Source organism: Alosa sapidissima, chromosome 9 (assembly GCF_018492685.1).
Source record: "Alosa sapidissima isolate fAloSap1 chromosome 9, fAloSap1.pri, whole genome shotgun sequence".
In the NCBI taxonomy this organism is placed as follows: Eukaryota; Metazoa; Chordata; class Actinopteri; order Clupeiformes; family Clupeidae; genus Alosa; species Alosa sapidissima.
In genome coordinates, this window is record NC_055965.1 from 4,166,762 (window position 1) to 4,194,753 (window position 27,992).

At 40.5% G+C, this 27,992-nt stretch overlaps 1 protein-coding gene and 1 long non-coding RNA gene across 5 annotated transcripts; one reads left to right on the forward strand and one right to left on the reverse strand.

Moving 5' to 3' along the window:
• Window positions 1–1,800: 1,800 nt before the first annotated feature.
• Window positions 1,801–26,308, forward strand: LOC121719370. The gene is made up of 3 exons (XR_006034256.1): window positions 1,801–1,811; window positions 5,054–5,068; window positions 26,047–26,308. It is a non-coding gene; the product is annotated as an uncharacterized LOC121719370 (long non-coding RNA).
• LOC121719367 (E3 ubiquitin/ISG15 ligase TRIM25-like) lies at window positions 2,759–12,852 on the reverse strand. 4 transcript variants are annotated; one of them, XM_042104881.1, is made up of 13 exons: window positions 12,786–12,844; window positions 9,457–9,460; window positions 8,797–9,413; window positions 8,371–8,466; window positions 8,049–8,282; window positions 7,794–7,959; window positions 7,550–7,573; window positions 7,243–7,341; window positions 6,888–6,935; window positions 6,751–6,774; window positions 4,557–4,595; window positions 4,418–4,453; window positions 2,759–3,707 (listed from the first exon to the last, which is right to left on the reverse strand). In XM_042104881.1, the coding sequence occupies exons 3-13, from the start codon at window positions 9,385–9,387 to the stop codon at window positions 3,619–3,621; spliced, it is 1,446 nt and encodes a 481-aa protein (XP_041960815.1). In that variant the 5' UTR covers window positions 9,388–9,413; window positions 9,457–9,460; window positions 12,786–12,844; the 3' UTR covers window positions 2,759–3,618. The 4 variants fall into 4 exon arrangements, with proteins under 4 accessions (XP_041960815.1, XP_041960812.1, XP_041960814.1 ...); XM_042104878.1 differs by lacking the exon at window positions 9,457–9,460 and having other exon boundaries at window positions 8,797–9,411; window positions 12,786–12,852; XM_042104880.1 differs by lacking the exons at window positions 9,457–9,460; window positions 12,786–12,844 and adding an exon at window positions 11,370–11,446 and having other exon boundaries at window positions 8,797–9,411.
• Window positions 26,309–27,992: the final 1,684 nt, after the last annotated feature.

Here is a 27,992-nt window from a genome sequence, read left to right on the forward strand (position 1 = left end):
ACCTCTTTTTTTACCACTACACCCTACTCTTTTTTTACCACTACAGACTACCACCAAAAGCGAAAGCACACACACACAGATAAACACACATACACAAACGCAAACACACACATGCACACACTTATTTACATACACAAAAGTTGCAAGAGTAGGGGATGGAGTAGGAGATGGAGACAAATTGACATGTGTGATTTATTTTTTGCGGAGAGAATGTGCAGGACTAATTTCATTTATGGACCACAAGGTGGTAGTCTTGGGTTATTTTTTAATATGATCTCATGTGGTATAGGGTTCAGAAAGATCTTGGGACCTAGCACATGACTAACAGCTTTTTAAATTAGTTCTGCATTTTGTAAGCATCATCCAAGTTTGTACACTGAAAAGGACCATCATTTCTGACAGTGCTCTGTTCCAGCAAGGGGATGTGGTATTAGTCAGGGGGCCAAAACTGATATTGCAACTTTGTCGGACACCTCTGGGTACAAGCTGACAATCTACCCAGTATTAATATTTAACCCCTTAACGTGTGTTCTAGCCAGGTTGTCGGTTTAGAAAATGTTTTTTGTCTCTTTTTTATCTCTGTATCCTTAAAAATGGTAAAATCTGACTTTTTTCAAAGTGCTTCCTTATTCTTCTAAACCTCCTCCTGTAATTTTGAGCAAATTTGCAATATAATCCAATTTATGTGCAAGCATGATCTTAAAATTATTAATCAATAAATACCAAAAGAGTATCACACCAATCCAATCCACAGTAAACAAAGCAGATTTAATTTCTCCCTACAGTTAAGAACAAAATTATTCATACCCCTGGCAAATATTGATTTAATGTTTTTCTCTTGACCAACATGTTTGTTCTGACTGAAAATAACACTGCCACATGGTTAAAGGTTGTAAGAAAAAATGGTAGAAGCATGGAATCAAAAAATAAGCGTTTTCTACATTTTTTTAATGAAAAATGGCATGCCCAAAAGTATTCATACCCTTTTTAAATAACCAGAGAAAACATTATAATTTGCATTCACAGCTCTCAAAATGAGTCTTACCTACCAGCTCTTCACGTCTCCACAATGATTTTAGTCCACACCTTTTTAGCAGCAATCCGGGTTTTGAGGCAGGAATGATTCTTTGCCATCATTCTGGCCTTGTGCTCACTTTTTGGATGGATTGAGATCTGGACTCTGGCTGGGCCACTCTAAACTGTTGATATTGTCCTCTGTTAACCACTCCCTGCCTTGTCTGGCCGTATGTTTTGGATCATTGTGTGGTTTAATGGTCCAATGCCGCCTATTGGGGTAGGTCTCTCACACTGGCTGGTCTTTTCCTCCAGAATCTTAATGTAATCCCTTGTTTTAGTGTTACCATTTACTTTGAGGTCACCAAAGTGCCCTTAAAAAAAGTGGGCCATAAAAACATCACAAACTGTTCCAGCAAATCACCGACGAGATGCGCGTTTAGGAGTTTCAATTGCACGGGAGGTAGAGAGGGGGAGGGAGTAGCGAGCCAGCTCTCTGTTTTGTTTGAACGTCAACAGAAGTGACGTTACCCAGCATCGCTTAGAGCACCTTTAAATGTTGTGGGCATGTTGTGTTGAGCTGGAAACCTGAAAATTGGCCTGAAATTAAAGTCACAAAAAGAAATGTTCAACTTGACAACCACCCTGGAATTTTACCTGTATGGGTCCCTTCTAACTAAATAAACAGGTTGTCAGCTTGTACCCAAACATGTCCACAAAAGTCTTAACTGAACCCCTTTTCAGAATTGGCCCCCTGATATGTCTTGTGTAAATGTGTATGATGACTCATTACCGAGGTGTGGTGTTTTTAAATTTAAATTTTTAAAAGATTTCTGAGTTTAATGGCAAGCAGTTTTTCTTATGCCAATGCCAAATGTGTTTTCTGCACATTATGCAAATATTATCACATCATACTTTCCCAGCTATGGGTAGCCCAGACTGTCCTGAAAAAAGAAGATATAGCATGTATAGATTGTCATTACAATGACCAAGATAAGAGCAGAATAGAAATTGTTCTCAGTTTTTTCTCATGCTCATTTAAAAGAAATGTGGTCAGACGGATTTAGAGGGTTTTGCATCTGAACTCTTCAAATAGAATAAAGGTTCTATAATAATAACTTTATTTTGTAGCTTCTGAATCTGCCAATCCCATGGAATACCAAAAATGTTAAATACATAAATGCAGAAATAAACAATGAAATGCCATTGTTCCCCCTACATGCATTCAGCAGTGGCGCACCTAGGCTACACAACTTACATGTCTGCTTGTCAATCCTGTTAGTGGTCACCAAGATCATAGAAATAATCATTGCAAGACACGTATCTGTTCTATGATCCAATATAAATTTTCTATTTATTTATTTTAACTAATGACAGATTACAATCAAATTACTCAATTTGCATCCATTAGACCACCACCAAAACAATGTAATGACATTAAATAATGTTAATGGTTTAGCTCACAGGGGGGATAGTGGCCTATGCCATGAAGGTTTAATTTTCAATTAATTATAAATAATAATTGTCTGTGCTGTGCCATTTTATTTTATTTTTGTTTCATATAATTGTCTACAAATAATGTACTGTAAATGAAAAAGCTGCAAATTAACACAAAATTAACACAAAAGAAAAATCTCACAGACAAACTGACAACACTAGGTTGTAAACATATACACCACACCCCCACTACCTATATGAGTCAGATGTAGGAGGATAACAGCCTCTGTTTTACATTTTTTTTTTAATCTGTTGAAGGATTGGCTATGTCATATTTGTAACCCAATCTGTCCATTTATTTTGACAAAACTCGCCAGATTTTCTTCCCCCTAGCAGTCTAGATCCGGGCCTGTTCAGATTACTGACCTCTGTATAAGCGGTCTTTCTGTTAATCGAGACAGGAGAATGTCCAAATCTGGTCCATGGATAGAACTGAACAGCAGCACAGCTGGCATGACCTCAAGATTGATCATAAACGTTTCAGCCGCTGTCGAACAGGGTCACATGAGCAAACAGACCTTGTACCTGGTGTAGCTGGCCCTCAGAACAAGACAAACATCAAATAAAACTAATCCAACGGTTTAACTAATCAATGTCTAGGGCCCGTTCATATGGTTTTTCAGAAAATCATTCTGTTATGTGATTAAAGAACAACTGCTAAAGAAAACTGGAAAGAAAAACGCAAGTTTAGGCATCAGGAACTGTCAGGAATTTTGCAAACACAATAGAATTACACAGAGTGGCCACGCGAGGGAACATGGATGTGATCTCCATTTGAGGAAGGTAATCGATTGCAGACATGCACAGCACACGGAGCACATAGTAAGCCTAGGCTACTTTCACTTTCTAAAGTGTGCATTCATTAAGTGAAAGATGCTTCACACCAAAACAGCGATCAAACATTATCAAATTTATCATGACATGTAAACACGTAATCTAATTAGAAAATCAAAACCAAAATAATGTAAGTAAAGACTATGTTAAGTGTTGTTCTCTCATTGACGCCTGCAATGCGATTTCGGTTAGTAAAATCAATTTGGCTGAATCCGCTCAGCTGTGATGGCAGGGTACCATGACAGAGAGTAGCCATAATGTGAGCTTAGTCTGTCATTTTCCACGCCGAGATGGAGTACTAGCTGGCCGAGATGGTCCAGAGGGCTGGGTAGGCGGCTGTTTGTGTGCCTTCTTTCCATGATCTAGGGGCAGTAACAGGAAAGACATATCTGGTTCAGCCTGAGCCACAAAGCTATCTAATCATGACCTGCTACAATTCCACCTGGAAGACAAATACAGTAGTCACAGCCTTGATTATGTGTGATTATAGTGGCAACAAGGCAAACCAATTAGGCTGCAATCCCGGAAATCCTTTTCGGTGTGTCCAGCCTACTTGGCTGTCAATGTTGCTGATTGGTAACCTGACTCTCGCCAGATGAATTTCGTTCCGCCTAGCTCCGCCTTGCTCCACTCACATCCATCTGGGATCGGTTCCGTTGAGAGTGATTTCGGCACGAGATTGTATGGTAGAGCCAATCAGGACGCAGGGCGGGAGTTTCATAGATGTGATGTAGCGTAGAAGCGACTGTGAGACTGTTCTCAGCGTCACAGGTTGGCTTCGATGTGAGTGGTTGAAGTAGCACGTCAATAGATGACGGACAAGTGGCTTATCCAATCTTATGCAAGGATTTTTTAATAAGGCCCAGCCTTCTGAAGCACCACTCCAATGGATCAATCCCAGATGGATGAGTGGAGCTAGGCGGAACGAAATTCATCTGGTGAGAGTCAGGTTAGCTGATTGGTGGATTACTGGTAAGACGTGTCAATTCAGGCTTGGGATAAAAGCGTCTAAATGTGATGTAATGTAAATGCCATTTTATTTCCAAACACCTCAGAGAACAGATCTACAGACCTACAGTACCTTTGTCACGATGGTGGTGCTCTGATTCTGCAAAATATCCAAACAGAAAAACCATTTAAGAATGAATCAATGAGTGAAATTAAATGTAAAACAATTAATAATCAAAACATGCAAGATGACAAGGTCTTACTTTCTGCCTTTTGCCATTTGCTTGCATCTGGCTTCTTGTCTGAAGTAGTAAAAAAGGAATATTCAGACTATTGCAATCCAACCTATTAACGTGAATATGTTCATATTCTCCTACATAACAATAACATTCCACATTCAAAAATGTTCACGTTTGACCTATCTTCTTCATTTTCTTACTAGATACCAGTGGTGGGCGAAGTACACAAATCCTGTACTTGAGTGAAAGTAGAGATACACATGGTCAAATGTTACTCTAGTAAAAGTAGAAGTCCTCCTTTTATATTTCCACTTGAGTGGAAGTACAGAAGTACTTGCCTTCAAATGTACTTAAGTGTACTTAAGTATCGAAAGTAAAAGTCCTGAAATGTATTATGACATACAGTTGCATTTACTATTGTTGAAATGATTCGGCACAGACATATGCATTCATTGAGCCTTTCTCCTTCATTCGAGGACAAAATCAACTGAGAATTGTATGTACTGTAGAAAGACCTACAGTAAAAACAAACCAATGTGATATCTTATCTTAGATACTTCAAAGTAACCACTTTTTGCTTTGTGGATGGCTTTACAAGTTGACAAGTTGACAAGTTCCAACACTCTGGAAGACATCATGTCTCACCCCCGTCCCCAAGAAACCACACCCCAGTGAGCTTAATGACTTCAGGCCTGTCGCTCTAACATCACATGTGATGAAAACAATGGAGCTACTGGTCTTAGGTATGCTCAGACCCCAGGTACGCCATGCACTAGACCCGTTACAGTTTGCATACCAGGAGAAAGTGGGCGTGGACGATGCCATCACTTATCTTTTACACAGGACACATTCTCACCTAAACAAGGGGAAAAGTGCTGTGAGAATCATGTTCTTTGATTTCTCAAGTGATTTTAACACCATCCAACCCCTCAGACTGGGAGACAAGCTCTTGCAGATGGGTGTGGACGCTCACCTGGTAACCTGGATTACAGATTACCTGTCAGACTGAAGAACTGCCTCTTTGACACTGTGATCAGCAGCACCGGAGCGCCACAGGGAACTGTGCTCTCTCTCCAGTCCTGTTCACCCTGTACACATCTGACTTCTGCTACAACACCGAGCCATGCCACATGCAGAAGTTTTCTGATGATACTGCAATTGTGGGGTGTATCAGGGACGAGCCAGAGGAGGAGTACAGGAGCCTGGTGGAGGACTTTGTGCAGTGGTGCAAACTCAATCACCTTCAACTCAACGCTTCAAAGACCAAGGAGATGGTGGTGGATTTTCGCAGGTCTAAGCCCGCTCTGCTACCAGTCTCCATTGATGGGGTCAATGTGGAGGTGGTAAGCACCTACAAGTATCTGGGTCTCCACCTGGACAATAAACTGGCATTATCTGTCATTGTCTATCATCATTTATTTGATGACGTTGTGAGGCTATTTATGGTAACATCAATATTGTGAAAAGGGGTCAACAAGGTACAGTAAATAGTGGATTTAAAGCCTAGCTCGCTTAATAGAAAATACACATGTAAGTAGACATGTATTTTTCCCAAAAGGAACTTCAGCTGTACTTCAGCTGTCACAAAATGTAGTGGAGTTAAAAGTAAGATATTTGGCCTAGAAATGTACAGGAGTAAAAGTAAAAAGTCTAACAAAATTGAAATACTCAAGTAGACTACAGATACATGAAAAAGTGACTTAAGTACAGTAATTGAGTAGCCTAAATGTACTCAAGTAATGTCCGCCACTGCTAGATACTCACATTTCATCACAATCTTTTATACTTACTGCTGACTTCTTCATTGACAATGAATGTTTGGATTCATATGGTAAGGTCACACCAGAGTGTGTTTCACGGATTGGGATAAATGCAGAGACCAAATTTCCCTCACGGGAAGAGTATATATACTTATACTTATTTGGTAAGGTCACACCAGGTTTAGTCTCATCACGACTATGGCTAGATGGTGTGGCCCCTAAGGCTTCCCCTAATCAGCTATGGCTGCTAAAGCACATGAATGGCCTCCACCCGAAAGACAAATAAACACGTCCTCAAGTATGTATGATTACACAGAGGCCACGTGGCAAACTAATTCCATCAGGTTACAGGTGAGAAGGGCATTTGGTGCTTCCAGAAAACATCTCCTGTTTCAATTCTGTTTATTGTCCTTTCATTGCCAAATCCAACAGCTCAAAACACACATTTCCAGACATACCTTTATCATGATGCCAGTTTGACTCTGCAAAATGTCCAAATAGAAAGCCATTTAAAATGCTGCAATGTTGCCAAATGCAAAACATGTAAGTATGAATAATTATGGACAGAATGGTGTACAAGATGCTGAGGTCTTACTGTCTCCCTTTTGGTCCTTTTGGCCCTTCGTGTGTTCTGGCTTCTTGTCTGAAAGAGCAAGAAAGGAGTCAGACGGTGATTAATGTGAGGACAAACTTGCTAATGTGATGACAAAATATATCATTCTTATATTCAAGCCTTAGTATATAACAACCTGCTGACAAGAAATGCTTCATCTACATGCTTTGTTTTCCTGTGTGTTGCTTGCTTACTGACTTATTCATTATAGTTGTCTTTTTGCTTCATGTGATGATGGCGCACCAGGTTTACAATACTTTAGCTATGGCTGCTATTCTTAAGGCCCCTCTGTGTATTGTGCACACATTTGTACGGTGGCTTTCTGTTCATGACATACGTGGATGTGTTGGATTCATTCTCTGGCCATCTGGTCTGAAGGGAGCGCCTGGGTTGCCATGCCCCGCCAGAGGAGGGCGAGTGCAACCAGAACCAGAATCTGAGGAGAAGAGCAAGCTAGTAAAGTCATGTAGGCCCGCAAATAAATGTTTCAATAACTTGTAGCTTCAAATATTATAATACAATGTAAATGTTACGTTGCAATGGTTACTGATTTAACCCACTGGGTGAGTTGAAGAGTCCAGCAGTGCAAAATGTCTGCTTGTCTTGCTAATTAAAAATAAGGGATATGAGGGAATATATGTCACCTTTGTCAAGAACCTTCTCAAAATCTGCAAAATTGGATATTAGAATTATTAGAAAGGCATGACAAATGTTGCCAATTGACATCATAAAAAGAATATGCTTAAACACATATTTATTTATTGTGGGAGGAAGTTACATTACACATATTTTCTGTCTGATATAAGTTTCACAACATCTAGAGAGAGGTATAGTGGTGTCATGTTCAGACATATTTTGAAAGATGGCTGTGAACACACACACACACACCTGCAAGGACTGAGATTCGGTTTTCTGCTGGTACACTCAGAATTTTGTCCAGTAGCTGCTTGATGGCAACAGCAGAGGACTGATAGGCTGTCACAGCTTCGGAGTCTGTGTTCATACGGGGGCAGTAAGGGTCAAACTTGGCGTTGAAGGGCAATTCGACTGAAGCCTATCAGAAACAAAGATGACATGACATGAATTTCCTGATCATTCATGTGTATAATTTCTCCCCTTCTGATTTGATACCACACCATATACCTGCAGGAAGGACAACGAATCCGCTCTTGACAGAAGGCCGTTGAGCTCCACTTTGGTTTGGCTCATCTTCTCCACATTCTTACCAAATGTCTTTGTTAGAGACTGGAGCTTGGTCTGACCACTCTCCAATTCCTTATCCACGGCTCTCAAAGCATCTTGCTCATCCCTGTCAATCAGATCTCTTATGAACTGATACTTTGTGTTCACCATCTTCTTACGAGCAACTGCATCATCCTAGAAAACAATTTCACAATTTTCTGGCAGGTGGATTTTGTTTATCTTTGAACACATAGTTATATTAGTGTGACCAGTGCACACTTACCTGTAGCTCCAACTCCTGCTGCCCCATTTGGGCCATAACAATGTTGTTCTTGTCGATCTTTCTCTGAAGCAAACTCAACATACCACTTATCTCAGACTAGGAACAACAGAGAAACACAACCTTCACGTTGATCATTATATTTCTTACATATTCAAATTGCTATTCATTGTGTAGCCCACAACCCTTGCAATATGTGAGCATACACAGTTACTAATTTGCTTTGATATATATATACTGCCACTGGTAGGCCTATAGCCTTTCTTTGAGTGGCTTAATTATATAAATAAACATTATTTTATCGCTGCAGTGATGTGAAAATCCAAGGTCTTGTAGGCTACATGTGTTAAGGGCTGCTGTAGCCTAGGGGTAATTGACTTCGCGTTTACTGTCTCCTTAAAGGTAAGGGACAATTAATAATTGACAGACCTCTTTCTGTTCTCGTCTTTCCTGTGGGGTGGTGTAGTCGCAATCTCGATGCACCTGTAGACATGTGCTGCAGATGCAGCACTCGTGTTCCTTGCAGAAGAACTCTTTGATCTTGTAATGGTCCTGGCAAATCCGCTCCTGCAGATCTCCTAAAGGGTCGGTCAGTTGGTGCGCGCGGAAAACAGGATTTTCCTCGTGCGGCTTCAGATGTTCTTCACAGAACGAGGCCATACATGTAAGGCAGGTTTTAACTGCGTTTACCTCCCTGCAGGTATCACATTTGATGACATCTGGTTCCTGCTTGACTGGTATGTCATTGGAATGGTCTGATTCCGATAAAGATGACTTTGTTTTGATGGTCTCAACAATAGCACTTAGGACAGTGTTTTTCTTCAGCTCGGGTTTGCTAGTGTAATTGTGTCTGCACTGAGGACATGACAGGAGGGCATTTTCTTTCCAAGCCACATCCAAACAGCCTTGACAGAAGTTATGACCACAGGGGAGAGTAACGGGGTTTTCAAAAATGCTCATGCAGATACTACATGTGAGTTCTCCCTCTAGGCCGAGCAGTGATGCAGTATCCGTCGCCATTTGTGCGCCGTTTCTATAATGCGTCTGCGGAGGAGAGAAACGGAAGTTGATGAACTGGTCTTTATGTAGAGATACACAATCCCGTCAAAACTATATCTTAACACGACTGCTGAGAAAAAATCATAACATGCCTTGGCTAGCCTATAATGTTACAATCTGAGCTTCCATTAAATCTTAAAATATGATTAAACTACACTTGCCAAGATTTAGATTTTTATTTATGGTTATGGTTATGGATTTAGCAGACGCCTTTGTCCAAAGCGGCACATAAATACAAAACAACATAATAATATTTAAAATTGAACAGGGAACAGATTAAAATGTAGGTCAAATATAGTAAGGAGAATAGTTGTAGTACACAATAATATCAATTCAAGCACTAGCCTAATAAAAAGCAATGTAAAAAAGGGGAAAGGCAATAATAAAACAATAATGTCCATTCAATCAATAATATAAAAACAATGACATGCTAAGACTACATTAAGGAGAATATCAATAATAAACAATAATGTCAAATTAATTAACAGGCCAATTAAAATAAAACAACATTATACAAACCATAACACATAAGCGCTTAAACAACTAAGTATATGTTGAATAGGAATGTCTTTAGACCCCTCTTAAACGACCCAAAACTACCACAGGAACGGAGACCACTGGGCAATTCATTCCACCCATAGACTGTATATATAGAACTATAGAACTATATATAACTATAACTATAGAACTATATATACAGTCTATGATAGAACTATAGAACTATATATACAGTATATAGTACTATATATACAGTCTATGATTCCACCAAATGGAACCACTGAAGAAAAGAGCCTGGAATTAGACCCAGTTTTCATGACTGGTCGAATTACAATAGTCCAGCTTAGAGATGACCATGGTCTGAACAAGAAGTTGTGTGGAATCTTGTGGATAAGGTCTGATCTTCCTAATGTTGTAAAGCATAAACCGACATGATTTTGCAATAGAAGCTATATGCTCAGAGAAGTTAAGTCGGTCATCAATTACAACGCCCAAGTTTCGTGCCGATCTAGTTGGGGTCAGTGAAGTTGAGTCAAGCTGGATGTTAATCTTTTGGGGAATGGCTGTTTTTGAGAGATTAAGCTGAAGGTGCCGATCTTTCATCCAGGCTGAAATATCCTTAAGGCATGCAGAAATCCGGTGGGAAACACTAGGCTATTTAATTTGTTTAAACGGTTGATTTTTTTCGGGTTGGACTACAGTAGGTGGGCCTACTTGGGAACAGGGCTTGAAAACGAAATTATTTTTCAAACGTTCCGTTCCGAACGGTTCAGGTAGGCCTATGTTTAACGTTTTCGTTCTTGCATGCGTTCCGCCACCAACATATCGGTCCTGAACCAGTTCGGAACGCAAAATATCGTTCGTTCTTAAAGTTCCGGCAGTGTTTGGCGGGCCTATCAAGTCTATTTTTGTGGACTTTACCTTAGAATAGACATACTCATTTTCTAAATGACAAACTCAGGTTACATTACAACAGTAAGACAAAATATACACATTTGGACCAAAGGTCCATTTATTCGTTTTTTTTTTTTTCAAACTGCAGAAATCAAATTATTAGGCTGTTCGCCTACAGTAGTTGGCTACATAGCGGCTTGTTATCCCACATTAACAGTGTAGATGCGGGCTTGTTTTTCGCACAACCGGAAATAGTCTCCCTGACATAGGATATGCTTTTGCGAAATTTTATAAAATATATAGAGAACGAAAAAAAAACATTATTAACCGGTTTTGTGGATTTCAGAATAACGTTTCTGTTCTGGAACAGTTGAAGACCATTTTGTTTTTGTTTCCGTTTCCGCTCCTCGTAAAATTCTGTAAAATTCCGTTCGTTTTCGGTTTTCGTTTTCGTTCCTTGAACCGGTTCGGAGCCCTGCTTGGGAAGACTGCTTTCGGCCTATTTGATTCATGATCAGTGTAATATCAGCATCATATTAATATATACCTACCCTATACACTCCAGATGCAACACTTTCGGTCGTTGCTGCCAGTTTATGTACTGTAGGATAGTCCACCCGCCTAGAGAATACACCCAAAGATTGTTAAGGCGGAGCAAGATACTTCGTCGTAGTTCATGTCTATGGGCGCGAAATGGGGATCGAATCCTGTCTGCATAAAGAGGCGTGTCGATGACGTATTGACGAGCGTACGTTGCAACCGGCCAACAGCAGCTGCATAAATAACCGGCGCACACCTGATATAAGGTTGATTTTCTCCAGACTGGAATGCTCAAAAATGCTACAAATGTACCTGAAATGTTCAGAAGGGTTTGAGGATCATGAAAACGTGCCCGAAATTCACATTCCTAACTCTATAGAACCAAGACCTTAGCATATGTGGTGAAATTCTGAGCTATGCCCATAGACTTCAATGGAGCAGTCGCTGCCTCTGCTCTGCATAAAGGGGGATTTTGACCCCCCCCTCGTGCGATCCGGGTTCCCGGAAGTGGCTCCTGATGAAACATCTTGCTCCGCCTTAACAATCTTTGATACACCTACTGTAGGCTATCAGACAACAGCTGGTTAGCACCCGAACATTTGCTTGTTTGAGAGTAGCTGCGCAGTAAGTGTGCGTAGCCCACGCTCCCTGACTCAGGTTTGGGGCGTTACCAGATTTTATGACAAATGCGTAATGTTATTATTAAGTGCGTAATTGTATTAAGACGATGCAAATGGAGCCGTGATATTAAAGTTGGACGGTCGTGCAATTTACGGTAGCCTACTCTTTCGGGAGAAATAACAGGAGGGCACCGGGAGATTACACTGTAGGCTACGTGAGAAACTCGACAAAAACGTGCCACCGTATATGTCACTACATGCCATCTTACATGCCACCGAATAATCTAACTCCTACAGGGAGAAACGAGTGTTGGCAGGTCGCACGCCAGTAGACTAAAGCAAAGATCTCAACCGTCTCTGGCTAAAGCTAAATACTGAATTCGAAATTAGCCAACTTGTTATTTAAAAAACAAACACACACACATTATTCCTGTGTATTCTATAATGAAACATCTTTCGTTATACACTCAGGGGTGTAGTGGAGGCTAAACGCAAGTAAACGCAGTTTATCCACCTCTGAAATGTCAGAAATCCAGTTTATCCACCTCTCAAAAGAGTATATTCACCAATTGCAACTTTTAACGTTCAAAAATCACACTGTATTATCCACATTCACAATATGTACACTCATCAACACTCTCGGAACCATTTAATACCTGGTATTGTTATAAACATTGGACAACCTCCATCATCATCAAACATGTTTGCCTTTTTTTTTATTATCCGATACCACATGGCGCAGTCCACTTCACCGATATCACAGAATTCATAGTTTACCCACCTCTTATTTTACCACTATACACTTACCTCGTCAAGAAGACTGGCTTAGCAGGTCTAAGTTGGCTGGCATCGGGTGGTGAACGCAGTGGCGCAAAAAGTGGGCATGCGCTATATGCGGCGCACAGGGAGGGGCGCAGCACCGTGGGGGCGCCAAAGCGATGGTAAAAATAATAATAATAATAATATATTTGGTATATTCTATATGTAGCTACTGTTGTACGTTTCTAAATCCTTTCTGCATTTCCTCAATGTTAGATAACATTTTAGGGACTAACAGGCTAGAGTAGGCGCCCTATCTCATAAGATTCCATTATAGAATGTTGACATAAAAAAGGGAGTGGGGGGGGGGCGCCTCCAATTTGTTGTTGCATACCCTTCAAAAAATGGGTAGCTGCGCCCCTGGGTGAATGCTCCTGGAGTCATTTGAATATAGCATAGGGTTCCTCGGTTTGTAATTCCTCATATGACAGTCAGCTGAATGAGTCCACCCACTGCATACAAGGGCCCAGGGATAGAACTAGACGAGCAGATTCAAGCAAGATGTCATTATTAACAACAATATCTAATCACATTATATACAGTACAAGAACCCATTTTTTTAAGAGTGTGCGCTAATCTTCACGACACAAACCTTGCTCCAGCGCTGAGATCACAACACATGATTGGCACGATGTAGCCTATAGTCCAGTGTTTCTCAAACTTTTTCAGACCAAGGACCACTTAACCAATAAAAAAACTTCACAGACCACCTAGCTAAAAAAAGTAGACCTACTTCCAACAATATATTACACAATAGGCCTGCTCACTGAACAACCTTGCAATTGTCTTTGCACCTTGCTTATCAGAGTATTCATATGATTTAAACTGGCGTAGTTTACATAGGCAGTGTCATAGAACTGTTTGGATTTACATTAAAGTTGGTTCAATATAACAAACAACTCCTCTATATTACCAGTATATTTTACCACGTCTGCTCGCGGACCACTTGGGATAGCTTGCGGACCACACTTTGAGTCTATTCACAACAAACCACATGATTGGCACTATGTTTTCACGTCGACTTTTTTGCCGCGGAAGGGGCGGGATATGTGTAGAGTAGATAACTCCCATATTGGCGTTACAACCTAACCCCATGCATTTCTATGGAGGATTTTTGAGTGCTGCTGTGTCTCCTCATTAGAAAGTCTCTGGCCTGGGCCCGGTAGGCCCGATCAGTAGGCTAATCCATCCCTGCCTGCAACGTTGCACCTGCAGAGCCGATCCAGGTTGGGTCTGCAACAGGGTGCTTGCAAACTACCAGTAGGCCTACCTCCCGGCCTGTGTCGGACTAGCTCTCCAGGTTCAAGGAAAATGTTCATAAATCGGTCACAGCCACTTGGTAAACCTGTTCAACAGGGCTCTCAAGTCTCCCACATTGACCATGACACACAACCTCCAACCGCACATGCCTTTTCTCACGCTTTTTCACTGATTTAATTCCTCCAATGTAATATTATCATTTGATTTTTAGGCCTACGAGTTTAACTGATGACGGAACGAGCGCACAGGTTCAAATTCTACTGGGTCTTCATCAAAGATTCTAGAGCGCTACGCGCAAGATGGATTACTGGCTGGAAAATACGTTGGATATGTTGAAGTACGTTCTATGACTCTATGGGCGCCATTTTAATAAGCTCAGGTGTCGTCACTGACGCTGGCTACCTTGGGAATCATATGGCGCTGATCCTAAAATGTTATCAATATTTGTTCTTTAAAGCTGTATGTTGAAATTACGAGAAACCCAATAGACCACACCATGTCTAGACCAGTTAAATATATTGTATAAAGACAATGTCGAATTATTTCCGAGGGTAGGCTAAATTAGGCTGTAGGGCACTGACATCTGTCCTTCATCCACCAAAACTAAGTTCCAAAGGCCTATGTTTGGGATATAGCGTCGTTAATGTAATTTCGTTACTTTGTTGGGAAACGAAGTAGTCTAAAGGTAGCCTACATTTAAATTTCATTAATTCGTTAGTTACTGAATAACTGTAACGTCCATTCCTGCATTAGGCCTAGGCCTATTCATAGGCTATAGCCTATTTTTGTCTCCATGATTGCTTATTTAAAATATGGATTAGCCTTGACAGGCTACATTATTTCATAGAGATGTGCGTAGTGTAGGCTACAGCACGCATTCTCTCCCTGCGCCTCTCTCCCTCAAACGGGTTCAGCCTGCATCTCCCCTAAGCAAATCAAAACGGTGGCTTGTGCAATAACTGTTCATGCAGACTTCAACTGGCGCGGTAGCCTACACAACTTTGCAAAGTCAACTTGAATGTATCAATTTTGAACAAAGTTAGTATTACCCTATTTAACACAACGTTGTCTGTCGCGTTGTTAATCGCAAACGCAAATTTATTCAAACGGCTAAGGAATTAACTGTATCTTAATTTGTGGAGATCGAAGAGAAAGCATCTGTTTGACATAGGCCTACGCGTAGCCACGGACGGCACGGTCTACTTGTCAGTCTTGCCCTTAGAGGGCTTTGCTTCGTTTACACCATCTTAAAAAGACGCGCATGCAAGTCAACACTGCGCTGAAACCTCAAGAATCAGTCAAATCGCGAAAAGCCACAGCTCCGTTTAATTGTCAGGTGATGAAATGCGTTCATAATCCACTTCTTATGTCATAAACGTTGAATGCCTATGGAAAAGTTTTGTGGTAGGATTGTCCAATGGTCAGTGTTGCTTCAATTTGTGTTTTGATTTATGCGATGAACTGATGCTGGGTTCATCAGTTTTGCGCAAGTTTAAAACGTTTAGCCAACTGCCTAATTTGTCATTTTCGTTCTATAATTTCCATTTATAGAACAAATAAATATGTCATGAATGTAACATGCCTATGATAAGGCTTTGCAGTTGTACAAGATGGTCAATCTATTGTCTCAATTGTGATTCATGTGATGCGCACACCAATGCTGGGTTCATGCACTTGATCAGCCTAGAACAGGAACATTTTGGAGAGGGAATGAGAGAATGAACGCACGCAAGAAACACTTTTTAATTAAACGTAAGCCTAATTTACAAAGACATCGTAAAACACTGAAAGTTAATATTTACACCACGGGTCTCACGTCGCTCTCAAGATCAGTCGCGTGCTGCCCTCTTTTGAGCTTGCGAGAGGCTTAAAGATGAACTGAACTGGAATTTGAAGTAAAAGTGATATAACAGATGTATTTTATTTCTTCTCATTGGTACAATGATTAAAATGGCTGAATTTATTAAAAGGGATAAAATTGTATGTTGAAAGTGGTGTTGTTGTTACACGGGCGCCGCCATGTTGGATTTCAACAATCGGCTACGTCACTGGCATGGTAAGCTACTCCGCACTAGCAGCCATAGCAGATAATGAGTCTGAGGCTAGCTGACATGGCTGAGGAAACTAACATTAGGCCTAGCTGAGTTACATATTGGCCATAAGCCATTTATCATAGGCTAGCCTACATCACAAAATCTCATACAAAATGAAACCAAACTAGTGAAACAAAGGCGAACACTTTAACAGGGGAAATTAATTGGGCATGAATCATACTGAACGCTATTTTGTCAATGAGCAGAAACACACACGACATTCAAACTATTGATAAGATGTGCACTATGGAAACTGGTCTGTAACTTTGGACGAATAAATGCCATTGACTTGCCATATCCTGACTTAAAAAACCCTTTTCTTGCTTACTTTATCGCGAACTCGTTGGGGCAGCTTGTAGTCTTTCAATTCATAGAAGGGCGAGCCCACAGTCTATGCCCACAGTCTAAGTTTCAACTTCGGCTTTGTTCACCCAATGCAGTCACTGGTCGCAATTACAAAGTCCGGGAAGGTTCGTTCAATCGTTTAAAGTTTTAAGTGCAGTAGCCTATCTGTCCCCTTTGGAATAATATCTCGAAGTAGCCTCAGATGAGGTCCAGTGTTACTGTAGATAGGCTACCATACGATCCAACCTAGGAAAGGGCTAGCAGCTAAACACCTTGGAAACACTCTTATGTCAAACTCCACAAGCTAGCACTCCGACCATAGAGAGTATAAACCATGACTCCGACGATATCACAGATCGACAATAATGCTTTTACTAGCTGGTAATTAAACCACAGCGGGTCTGTAAACAGAATCCAATGTCCCTTTCTACTCACCCTGAAGCCAGTTGTTCACCGTCTCAGGGCAGATTGTTGATGCGAGGGAGTTTAACACGTTAGCCTAAAATAAACGGCAAACTCGTGTATCCTCCGTGCATCTGGGGTTAACTTGGGGTAACGAAGTTTGTAACAGTTTCAAGGGAGGGAGAGAGAGAGCCCGTGTGAGTTGCTGTTACGAGTGCCAGTAGTCCATACTGCGTTAGCCTACATTGACGTGACAATGCGTGTTATATAGCTTATTTGTATATGCACCGTAGCCTTCGCATAGGCCTAATGTAGTGGTGGTGAGTGAGTATGCAGTTGTGTGGAGGATGTACAGTAGGCAATGTGTGTGTGTGTGAGGGATGGAGGGAGACAGAGATACAGCGTGCGTGTTGCTGTCTCAAGCGCCCCTCGTCCAGTTTTCTACATGACCTGTAGGCTAGGTCTACAGTAGCCTATGTTGTGCCGCACAAAATGTATCTATGTTGTACATTGCACAAAATGTATACCCCCGAAATAAACACATACATAAATAAAATATTTTTCCCGTCACTTTGGCTTCCTTGAACATTTTCCCTACGTTTCGCCACTGCTTTGCAACAGATAGATTCCAGTGTCCATGCTCCGGCAGCGCCCACAGTCATTTTCACCCAAATGATCCTACTGAAGGTTGAGCTGGAGCCTGAAACCCATCTAGTGGTAGTCAAGACACTACAGGCCTGTCCCTCACAGGCTCAAATTTGTAACCCATGCCATTAAAATTACTAATTTTCGTGTATACATAATATGCTGCAGCTGTTGCCTATAGAACTTCTCAGGTCCTACCATGCCAGTGACGTCACTGAAACTGGCAGCGTTCTAATACTAACAAACGCAATTTTGGTGTTGCTTAAAAAAGGCTACGTATTGATTTTTTTAATTATTTTTTTTAGTGTCATTTATTTTTAATTGTCATAATCAACACATTATCAATGTTGATTCTTTCAGTTCAGTTCATCTTTAAGATGCACAATTGCGCAGCCTATAATAAAAAGTAAATAATGCTTAATTAAATAAAGGCATGTGCTTACGCAACCTATAAGTAAAGAAAAGACCCCTGCCATAATTTGAGGATTTACAGTAGGCCTAGATGAGTAGGCCTAAATAATAGGACTACAGCTATTTTATAACTCAAGGAAATTGTTTTATTAACATATAATTGCACAAATTAAGTCCAACGGTTAGATTCATCTGGACGTGTTTTAAGTTGGCTGCAGCCTGTAAATAGGCTAATGATTTTTGAAAACGAACTTCTGTGGTCATATGCATTTTACATAGGCAAGCAGGACAATTTGGGAGTTTTTTACTGCATGGAAACGATACAATAGCCTAGTGCAGTCCCGGCGGCATGGGGGGGCTTTGGGGGGCCAGGCCCGTCCTGGAAGTCATCTGTGCCCGCCCTGAACGAGCTTGGCTGCTCCATTGATTTTGAACACTTATTAAATGTAGGTCTAGCCTGTAGGCCTACGTTTGTCAATCTAGCAAGTAGCAAATAAAACTGGTAAAATCTGTATTATTCCGTAGCTAATCAATCAGGAACATTAGGTAAGCCCATCACCTAAATGGAGAGGAGGTTACGTGGCGCAGTCTACTTCACTTCTGCACTAACCCCTGTCATCCGATGACAAATACAGCTTATCGGCTCGCAGGTAGGCTATATCTCATATCGTAGTTAGTAGAAGTATGCCTAGTAGTTTCTGGGTTTGTTTGATAGCGTTAACCTTTACAGTTTTTTTCTTCTGACCTAGTCGGAGAACAGGGAGCTTAACACTCCAGGGCCGAAGTTATCCGTAACTTCGTGGCTAACTCCCTAACACTCTATCTGAAAGTGGTTAGCAAATTAACGAGGATTTTGGTTTTATCTGCGGATTTATTTTTGCATTATTTTGAATATGACTAGCTCCAGTCTCAACAGCACGACTACTTTTTCCACACGCATCTCAGTTCTAACACACATATCCCCTCTCGCTTTCTCTCTCTCCATCCCTGCGCACAGGGCTCTCTTAAAGGAGCTGCACCATTTTACAACAATTGCATCTACATTTTCATATTGGAATGTTTTGTCAAGTGTAAGCTTAAACTACCGTGATCAATTTAAGTTCCAGTGCCCCCCCTGGAAAGGTGTAATGCCCGTCCGTGAATTTGTGTCTGCCGCCGGGTCTGGCCTAGTGTCAAGCACGGTTGTGTTTAGCCTAGGCCTACCATTTGCATTTATTTAAGTTATGAACATCAGACGCTTGAGTAAAATCTCGACCTTATTAGTGATTGATATAGCCTATCTTATGCGCCTTGTTTAAGCAGGCCGTGAACAAAGGGTTAACTTATAGCCTAGCCCACAGGTAGAAAAAAGAAAAATGGTGATAATATAACTAACGTTAGCTAAGTTAGTTTGCCTGCTAGCTAGCTTATCAGTAGGCTATACAGTCTCTCCATGGGAATTTATGTGATCTATTTACCAGTGCAATACTACTTCTGTCTAAACTAGAGGTACCGCATAGCGGTACAAAATATGACCGCCGCTCAGTCCTGTACATCCGTTCCGCGAAAATAAATCACACTTACATTTGTCTCCATATTTTACTCCATCCCTATGGAGTGAGAATTGTCTCAAAATGATTTAAATATATATAAAAGGATATATATACATATACATACATTTATAAATATCCAAATACAAAATACAAATATAAAAATGTGACATACAAATAAATAAACAAATGTATATAAATAAACGTGTCTTTGTAAATATATTTTCGAGATTTGAAAATAAATATGCTTGACTTTGTATGTGGAATCTGCATTTGTGAATCTCCTTTTTGCTTTTATGTCGATGACGTAATTTTGAGACATTCCTACTGCACACCAAGATCCACAAATAAATACCAGAGAGGGTTAAAGCGGAGCGAGAGGCGCAAACGTTCGACAATTTCCGCGTTCGATTATTGCAAGGGGGAGGGGGGAAACCCCCCCTTTATGCAGACCAGAGTAAACCCTCGCTGCACTAATGTCAATGGAGACTTGTGGAATTTTACCAATAAATTGGTCATTATGTCTTTCTGGATTTGTTGAGGGTTTTTTGGAAAATTTTGTCATAATCTGTAAGTGTTTGGGATCATTTCAAGCCTAAAAGTGTAATTTTTTAGTGTTCGGATTTGTAATAAAATAACTTAATATCAGACCATGCTGCTGCCAGTTACTGTCCGGTTGTTAGCATGCTAGCTAGCCTCTTAGCTAAGGTAACATTTTAAACGGAGAAGTGTAATTTCTTTGAAATGACAACTAGCTGAATAACATTACTGACATTAGTTAAAGTGGATAGTTTATACTCAAGTGAATTTGCAACAGTATATTAAGTTTAAGCGAAGTCCTTCAACTACTAGTCACTTGTTAGCGCATAGCTGTATTGCCATAGCTACTCCCATCCACTTGTATAGCATTTTAAGCTAGCGTTAGCTAGCTAGCTAGCTCGGTTCACATGACTAATTAAATTATTCATATCATGTCCTAAAGAATGATTCATTGGTATCATACATGATTATAGACAATAATACTGTGAACACAATTATGTTTATCTGTTCATATTGCTTATTAAGAGAGAAAGTTTATTTAGTGATGTAAGGTGACACTCCCACTTATGCAGACCGGAACTGTCCCGTTTTGCTCCCATAGTAACGAATTACGTTGCTCTATCTTGCTAGTAATCAAGGATCTTTGTAAATACCACTAGATTTGAATGCGAAGACACCCTCCACTGAACAACCAGCAGATGGCAGTGTTGTACAACATGTCTGTTATCAACTGATAGCAACTGAATCTTTCCGTCACATGACCTGGGAGGTATTGAAAAAAAGGAGACTGTTTCTTATATGAAATAATGTATTTTCTTTAAAATATTAATGTAAAATACAGTGTGCATACAGTGACCATAAAAAGAGGTGTGCCCGATGAGTCCCATAAAGGATAACTATTCTGCATTGCTTTGGAGTCACTAGGTCGCATGGCTTGGGAGGTATTGAAAAAAAGGAGACCGTTTCTAATGGTAAATAATGTATTTTCTTTAAAATATTAATATAAAATACAGTGTGCATACAGTGACTATAAAAAGAGGTGTGCCCGATGAGTCCCATATAGGATAACTATTCTGCATTGGTTTGGAGTCACTAGGTCACATGACTTGGGAGGTATTGAAAAAAGAGGATCATTCATATAGGAAATAATGTATTTTTCTTTACAAAATATTCATATAAAATACAGTGTGCATGCCGTGACCATAAAAAGAGGTGTGCCCGATGAGTCCCATATAGGATAACTATTCTGCATTGGTTTGGAGTCACTAGGTCACATGGCTTGGGAGGTATTGAAAAAAAGGAGACCATTCCTTATGGGAAATAAGGTATTTTCTTTAAAATATTCATATAAAATACTGTGTGCATATAGTTTCTATAAAAAGAGGTGTGTCTGATGAGTCCCATATAGGATAACTATTTTGAATTGGTTTGGAGTCACTAGGTCACATGATGTCAAAGCTATTGACAAAAAAAGACTATGAAGGTAATTCAGAAGGTACTTTTTAGACGGTCCCTAAGGTCAGCTGGGAGCAAGTAGACAGGTCATCTGTTTGTACATTGTCTGCAAACACAGGGTGAAACCGGCCGCATACCTTTTTTTTTTGAATATCTGTCGAATATCCGAATATCAAATATCAAACTAACTTCACCTCGGTTAGCTTAAGGTGTGTTGCTAAAGTAGCCATAATGAAATGAAGGTGTCATTGGATACTTCACACACACGTGCTTTTTAATTTCACAGACTACAACTACCAAGCTGGGGGTCGTTTCTAGAAAGCATCGTTTGCTAACTCGCGTCGCAACCTTGGTAGTTCGCTCCATCGTTCTTGGATTTGGTGTTTCTAGAAAGGGTATTTCGAACTCTCAATCGCAAACAAGGACACAAAGTTTGGTCGTTTGAACTACTGCCCCTAGGCAGTCGCAGTTGTGTCGTTCCTTGGTAGTTCCTGTTGGTGTCCGGAGCGCCTAACCAAAAATCACAACCGCCTAACCAAAATGTGCGAAGTGGATGTTTATCTCGTGACTCAATTATTGATCTATCCTGTAGCTTAATTTTGATTAAGACACTGCTCCCCTACTTGGCTCATTCTTGCTATTTATGTTAATTAAAGTATTGCCTTGCTTTTAGTATTATAATCTTCACAGTCCCTAACAACAGCAGTGTTAAATGGTGTAGTGGCTAAAGCAGATGACTTATTATCCCAACGTTGTAGGTTCGATTTTCTTATGATGTGAGGTTGTCCTCTTGCTTCTCGCTACCTGCAGGTGAACTATAGTGTGACACGTAGATTAAATTGTTTTTGACTGATCTATTGTACCTGGTCTCTCGATGTAGAGTAACTATATACATAAATATGTATGGTCAAAACCTATTGTTGTGTCTCGTAGGCCTACTCTTACTCAGAGATGAAAAGAAGAAATAGGATGCGAACTCCGGCCGAGCGCGCAGTGCACCAACGCGCTGCCGTTAAGCCACGAGACAGTTGATAACCTATGGGATACCCAGATATTTGTCCAGGCTATATATTTTTCCCAACACAGATATTTAACACAAATAATGACTCATATTGGTCTGCTTAAGTTAACTGTTTTATATGCTTGCAATAGGTTTAGGTTTTGGCTGATGCCAATGACAATACCAGCATTAATCACTCGGTTTAGATTAGAAACATGTCGACAAAGGCCGTGACAGAACATTTCTAGGGGGTGGGGTATTACACGTTGCCACTGTTTCCACCAATGATATGTATCGCTGCATCATCAACAACGTTGTTGGAACTATGGTGTTCGAACGTCGGAGGTAGCAAATTGCGACACAGGTACGATGCTTTCTGGAAACAAGTGTAATAGTGTCGTTGTTTAGTCGCAAGTTGCGTCGTACCATGGTGGTTGAGCAACGTCGTTGCTAACTTTTCTAGAAACGACCCCCTGGAATCAAAGCACATCGATTCCCCTCTCACACCCTGCACGCACTTAAAACAAAATAAACAGGCGTCTCAGTCTCACGCATGTATAGGCAAAACTGTATCAGACCGGTGTAACGTTGGTAAAGAATGATTTTTGTAGCACGTGCAACAAATGACAGTCGAAAGATACAATTACAGTGCTGCTATCAATTTGGGGCCGGTTCCCCGATAACGCTCACTCTTAGCGCGCTAAGAAGACTCAAAAGATATATCTTACCAAAGTTGTTTATGTTCCTAAGTGTGTTCCCCGAAGTGTCCCTTAGGAAGCTTCTTAAAGGAGAATTCCGGTGTGATATTGACCTAAAGTGTATTGAAACATGATACCGAGTGTGAACGTATGTCTCATAGCCCATCTCGGCTTGTCCCCTGCACTCCAAAATCTGGCGCTAGTTAGCCGATGCTACCAACAGCTTTTTCAATAGTGGTGCTTCGGCATCGGGCTAGCCATGCAAAAAATCACTGTTTTACACCCATTTACCAGGCTCAATGTATCTCCACACTTCATTGGTAGACTTCCGAGGGCCCTGACATTTAAAACGAGACATTGAGAACTTTGAAAAAGCACTGGTAGTTTACTTACAAGACGATTTATACAGACAGTACCTTCACGAAGTTTAGCGCTTGCAGCCATCTTGAATTTAGTCACGATAAGTCGAGCGACAAGTAAGAATGAATAGGTATGATAAGGGATCAGATTCCAAAAATAATTCAGTGGAAATGCATGGATTCCAGTTGCTGCTACTGGAAGAAACGGGAATCCATGCATTTCCACTGAATTATTTTTGGAATCTGATCACCATCATGCTTACCCATTTATAGATCTTAGCCATTTAGAGGCAAATTCTTTGCCAGCTTTTAATTATCAAAAGTGATTGCCAATTTGAACGCTTTAATGACATTACTAAATAGCCTAGGCTAATTACCACCATATTAGTTCTGATACCAAATAAAGTAAACTTAATAAATAGGCCTGCATCCATTGCGAACATATTTTATTAGTCTTAAAATGTCCATAACATAAAATCATCGTTGAGCCACAACATTGTCAACATACTGTCGGCCTACCATAGTTTGACTTGTACTGAGCTGCACTGATTTCTAAAGACTGCTGCACAGTGGCGGCGACTAGCGTCTTGAGAGCTAAAACAACGCTAAGTTACCAGCGAGAGTTGCAACACGTGGAATTAAGAGGAAAGAATAGAAACGATTTATTTTCAAACAAAGGATATCTATTAAGGCCTGAACAAAATCTCTTTCCACTTCAGGAAATTACACAAACTCAGCCAGCTGCTAGCCAGCTAGCCAGCTAACTAAACTGTTTAAATTATTAAAATTTCCCTCGGGATGACTAAAGTATCTATCTATCTATCTATCTATCTACCTGTGCGCACACCTTGGAAACTAGATGATAATGATGGTGGTAGTTGTGAATAGTAGCAACCAAAGTCTGAACTACCATCACAGAGGCTAGCTAATAGCAGAGCCCGTTTACATTCTCTGCTACTAGTGTTTCTTAATGCAGCTTCTTCTGCTGTGTAACGTAGTTAGCGTTAATCTTTTCACAACAGCGACACCTCTGTTCAGGAGAATATTGCAACTAGTGTCGTGACCACGACGCGCGAGTATAAATGGTTATGGCGCTTCTGTGACGTCACATTGTCGCGCTACAGGTCGGGTGCGTCGAGTATGTGGCGCACTTAAGAGAGAGCTTACGAATGGTCCAGACCAACCTTACGAACGTGTGACTTACAGAAGATATACTTAGCGTACGAACGTGTCGGGAATCGTGCCATAACGTTAAGAGATAGGTTAAGGAATAGGTTAACCCTTAAAGGTGTAGGTTTTTGAACGTTCTAAGTTCCGCAACAATTGAAGGTTCTAAAATTCTATGTTGAATTCAATGAACCCAGATATTCTTTAGAATGTTCATTTCTCAACATTCCCGTCACACCGGTGTGACGGTACTCCTTTAAGGGTTAAGCGTTTTGGGGAACCGGCCCTTGCTTGGTATAACCGCATTTATAGTTTTCTACAAATGCAATCAATCAAATTGGCCTCCATCACTCAACCAACGCTAACGGTAACATTACCTAGGTCCTTATTGATATTATAAGATTAACGTACCTGCAGTAAAAACCAAGCATGTCCGATAAACATCCTCAGATTTATTTCGGCTTCAAGAAGAAATTGAAATTACATTTCATGTGAACATCATCCTATCCTTATTAGACGTTCTCTGCGGTAAACTACACTCCTTGTATGAAGCGTCCATTGTTTTTCCAACCCACTTTTAACTTCCAACAAAATTACGTCTCACTGCAACGACGCGCCATCTAGTGGACAAACGACTACTTATATGATGATGATGATGATGATGAATATTTATTTTGGCTTTCTTTTAATCCTACTGAATTTGTAATTATGTATCGGCCGTTCTAATACCGATAGTATGTGGGTGCCTGTGTGTGTGTGCATGTGTATATGTGTGCACCGCCATCTACAGGCCAATGAGTGTACAGTCACTAAATGTACACATAACCTAATTGGAAACTTGGCATACCCCCAGAGAATGCCAGGTCAATCATACACATAAAATTTGGTGCAGTTCTGAACATCTTAACTGAAGATAGGGGCGATTAAAGCAGAATAATATTGCATTTTCATTTTTTACCGGGGGGGGGTGCAAATCACAAATGAGTGTTATGGGCCAGATTGATGTGGGCCCTTGAGACCAACATACCATAAAAGATTCTTCATCCTCAGTGCCACGGTTCAGGTAGTTATTTAGGAAAAACTGCTTTTTTTGCGGTTCGGGGGGGGGGAAAAGTCTAGTGGGGCTACATACCCACCAAATTTCATGTGCCCCGGTGGTTCGGTGTCCCGGGTATCGTTGACCAAAAATTCAAGTAGATGATGGAGAAAAAAAAGAAAACTTTGACAATCCCTATATGACCGCTCCATAATAGGCCTATTTACCTCTCCTTATTCAGTGTAACCTTGGAAAAAGATCAATCGGGCCTTTCACACTGTCAGTTCTTGCAGTTCATTACCGAGAAAGAAAAAAAAACAGCTGGTAACGTTAAAAACAGCTGTTCAGGTGGGCTCATAGAATTGGAACTGTATATGAAATTTTGCGCTGAACTTATTAAAATGGCGCCCTGTCAGGCTCAGAACGTACTTCATGCCTATGACGTAACTGATCTATCTTGCTCCGCTCTAGAATCTTTGGTCTTCATTCATCTGTGGTATCAAAATTACTATCAACGCATGGCACGGAATGTTTTATTTATCAAAGAATAACAGAACGACAAAACTCGTTTAAGCTAACCCACGCTCAACCAAGGCTGCTATGTAGTATGTCAAGACAAGACTCATTCATCCATTCATTGCTCATTGGCCCATCCATTCATTCCCTCACTCTCCTCAAGCTGGTATGTATGTGTGTGTGTATGTGTATATGTGTGTATATATATATATATATATATATATATATCACTGATTCTTGAGATAAGGGACAAAAGTACTTTTGAAAAGTGACAAACAAAAAATCGATAGGCCTACTACATTAATTTGAATTGGATATCATCTCATCTATCATGCCTGAAAAGGTTTTTTATTAACCACTTTTTATAAAAATTGACATTTACTGACTTAGTAACGAACTTCAAACAAAGAGTTTTTACAGGACCTCAGGCAAGTAAGTTCTATGATTTGTTCCAATTTCTCTCAGCAAGTAAGTAAATCATTACTGCCTTCGGTGTAGAGCCAAGTATTAGATATTTATATAATAGTTTGTCACGGGACCAAAAGAGTATATACTTATACTTACTTATACTTAACCTGCGGGATTTGGGCAATTGGACAAGAGGTGTTGAACATGCCTATGCTCTATGAAGTCCATAACATTAGGGGCTATGGCATAGAGCTCCCTGGTCTGTCTTGCTTGGAGGGGACAAGCTGTCCCTGTCAGTTTCAAAATCTTTCACTGGACAGAAACAGACATCCCTCCTCCTAGCCTAATCGCCTGCTGTAGTTTTACTGGTCACCTTGCTATTTTATAGTTGTATCAGGTAGCTTAGTTGACTTTACATTCTCCTATGTGGGCTTAACACTTCAGCCATTTGGAACAGAAGAACACACCAGAATAGGCCTGTTTATTAAGCAGGATTTGATGGCTGCATTGCAATTCAGATTGAATATGTTACAAAATACATATTTGGGCATGTATTCTGTATTCTGTAACAGAATACTTTTTTAAAGTATCCTTCCCAACACTGCCTACATCTCATGAGTCCCATGCGCTTTCCCACCAGTGGAGCTAGTTGGCTAGTTGATCAAACTTTTGCCAACTTAAAAAAAAGCTTAACTCCAGTCGCGATTCAAAGAGTTTTCTAGCAACAGCACCCATCTTCTTTGTTTTCAAGTAGTAAGGAATTCACGTGGAACCGTCGTGGAACCATCATTATTTTAAGCCCGCCCACCGACTCTACACACGATATGATTGGCCTGATCGAAGTTTGATTTTTCCAGCTCACAAGCCAACAGAGAGTTGCTAGACTACCCTGGCTGCAAATTACATTTGCTGCTGCTAGGGTACGTCTAGATTTCTAGGCTACCCTCCTCCCATATTTAGGGTGAAAATTGTCAGTAGGACCACAAGGATGCAAAAACTCAACTTTCACATCTTGGTGTTCTATATCTACATCAATGGACTTTCCTAACCACCAGTGATCATCATACACCACTGTCAGCCAATCCCCTGTCTCAAAACTGTTGATAATTATATCAACAGTAGCACCCCCATGATCTTTCAATGGCTCCTCTTCCATTTCATCCACCAAATCTTACATTTCATCCACCGAATCCCCTGCTTCTCCCAACTCGTCTTCCATCTCCTGCATCAACATGGCCAAATGGCACTATTGCTTGTTTATAAATCAGTAAATGGAGCAGGACCTAAATACTTGTCAGACATGCTTCAGCAGTACACACCTTCTCGTCCTC